The following is a 1,084-nucleotide window of genomic DNA, read 5'->3' as shown; positions in this document are numbered from 1 at the left end:
ACTGCTACACCGAGTGTAATGTGTCCATGTATAAGATCACTGTGGAGAAGGGAATCTTCCATGTGCTTTCTTACCAAGCTGAGTCAGTAGGTATCATAAGCACTGTGGCCTTACAATAGGACATTTTTTAAATGTAAAAGTGATAAGATGTGTTCTTGGCTTTCTATTATATTGTATTATGATAGTTGATATTACTAGTGGTGACTGTAATCTGTGTAGTGTGAATGAGGGTGAAAAAAAGAATAGCTAAGCATAATTTTCAATTACTTCATTTAACATCTACTATTTATTTACTGTTTTTTTTTTTGAAATATTGTCTCTGAGAGACTCATTTTAAACTACTATTTTTTTTTCAAACATGGATTTGTGATCTGTATGATGCATGCATGTGAGCATGTGTGAGGGGTGTGCCTTTGTATATACATGCAGAGGCCTGAGCAAGAAAGACATCAAGTGTCTTCGTCTGTATTTCTCTGCCTTAGTCCCTTGAAGCAGGGTCCCTCACTGGACAAGAAGCTTGCTGTTTGGGTTAGGCTGGTTGACATAGTTATGTGTTGGGGATCTGAACTTAGATGTCATGCTTGGAGAGCAGTTGCTCTTACCTATTGAGCCATCTACCCAACTTGGAGATTCTCTTACATTCACAATGTTCTTTAAATAGTTGGTTTCAAAGATGCCTTCTCATTTATAATTGTCCTGTGTTTTTCACTGATACTTTAAAAGTCTTCTGGTATTATGTAAATATTAAAACTTCAAAATTGTACTTTATCATTTGTTGCTTTATTAGTTTCCTTGTTTTGTCATTATGGAGCTAGGCATGTAGTTTTAGTTGGCAAAATATAAACTATGATAAATTTGCCTATGGTAATTCTAGAAATGAAAGATGCCTTAATGGGCTGGAGAGATGGCTCAGCGGTTAAGAGCACTGACTGAGTTCAAATCTCACAACCACATGGTGGCTCACAACCATCTGTAATAAAATCTGATGCCCTCTTCTGGTGTGTCTGAAGACAGCTACAGTATACTTGCATATAATAAATAAATAAATAATAAAAAAGGAAAGATGCCTTAAAAAAAAAAAGAA

At 35.4% G+C, this 1,084-nt stretch overlaps 1 protein-coding gene across 1 annotated transcript in view; it reads left to right on the top strand.

Moving 5' to 3' along the window:
• Tex11 (testis expressed 11) overlaps positions 1-1,084 on the top strand; it is a 219,480-nt gene that overhangs the window by 35,881 nt on the left and 182,515 nt on the right. The window contains exon 6 of the mRNA XM_031368858.1: positions 36-86. Coding sequence (XP_031224718.1) covers positions 36-86 — 51 coding nt within the window. The remainder of the gene's footprint in view (positions 1-35; positions 87-1,084) is intronic.

This window comes from Mastomys coucha, chromosome X (assembly GCF_008632895.1).
Source record: "Mastomys coucha isolate ucsf_1 chromosome X, UCSF_Mcou_1, whole genome shotgun sequence".
In the NCBI taxonomy this organism is placed as follows: domain Eukaryota; kingdom Metazoa; phylum Chordata; class Mammalia; order Rodentia; family Muridae; genus Mastomys; species Mastomys coucha.
Note: the sequence above shows the minus strand (reverse complement) of the source record. Positions and strands in the feature narration are given on the sequence as shown.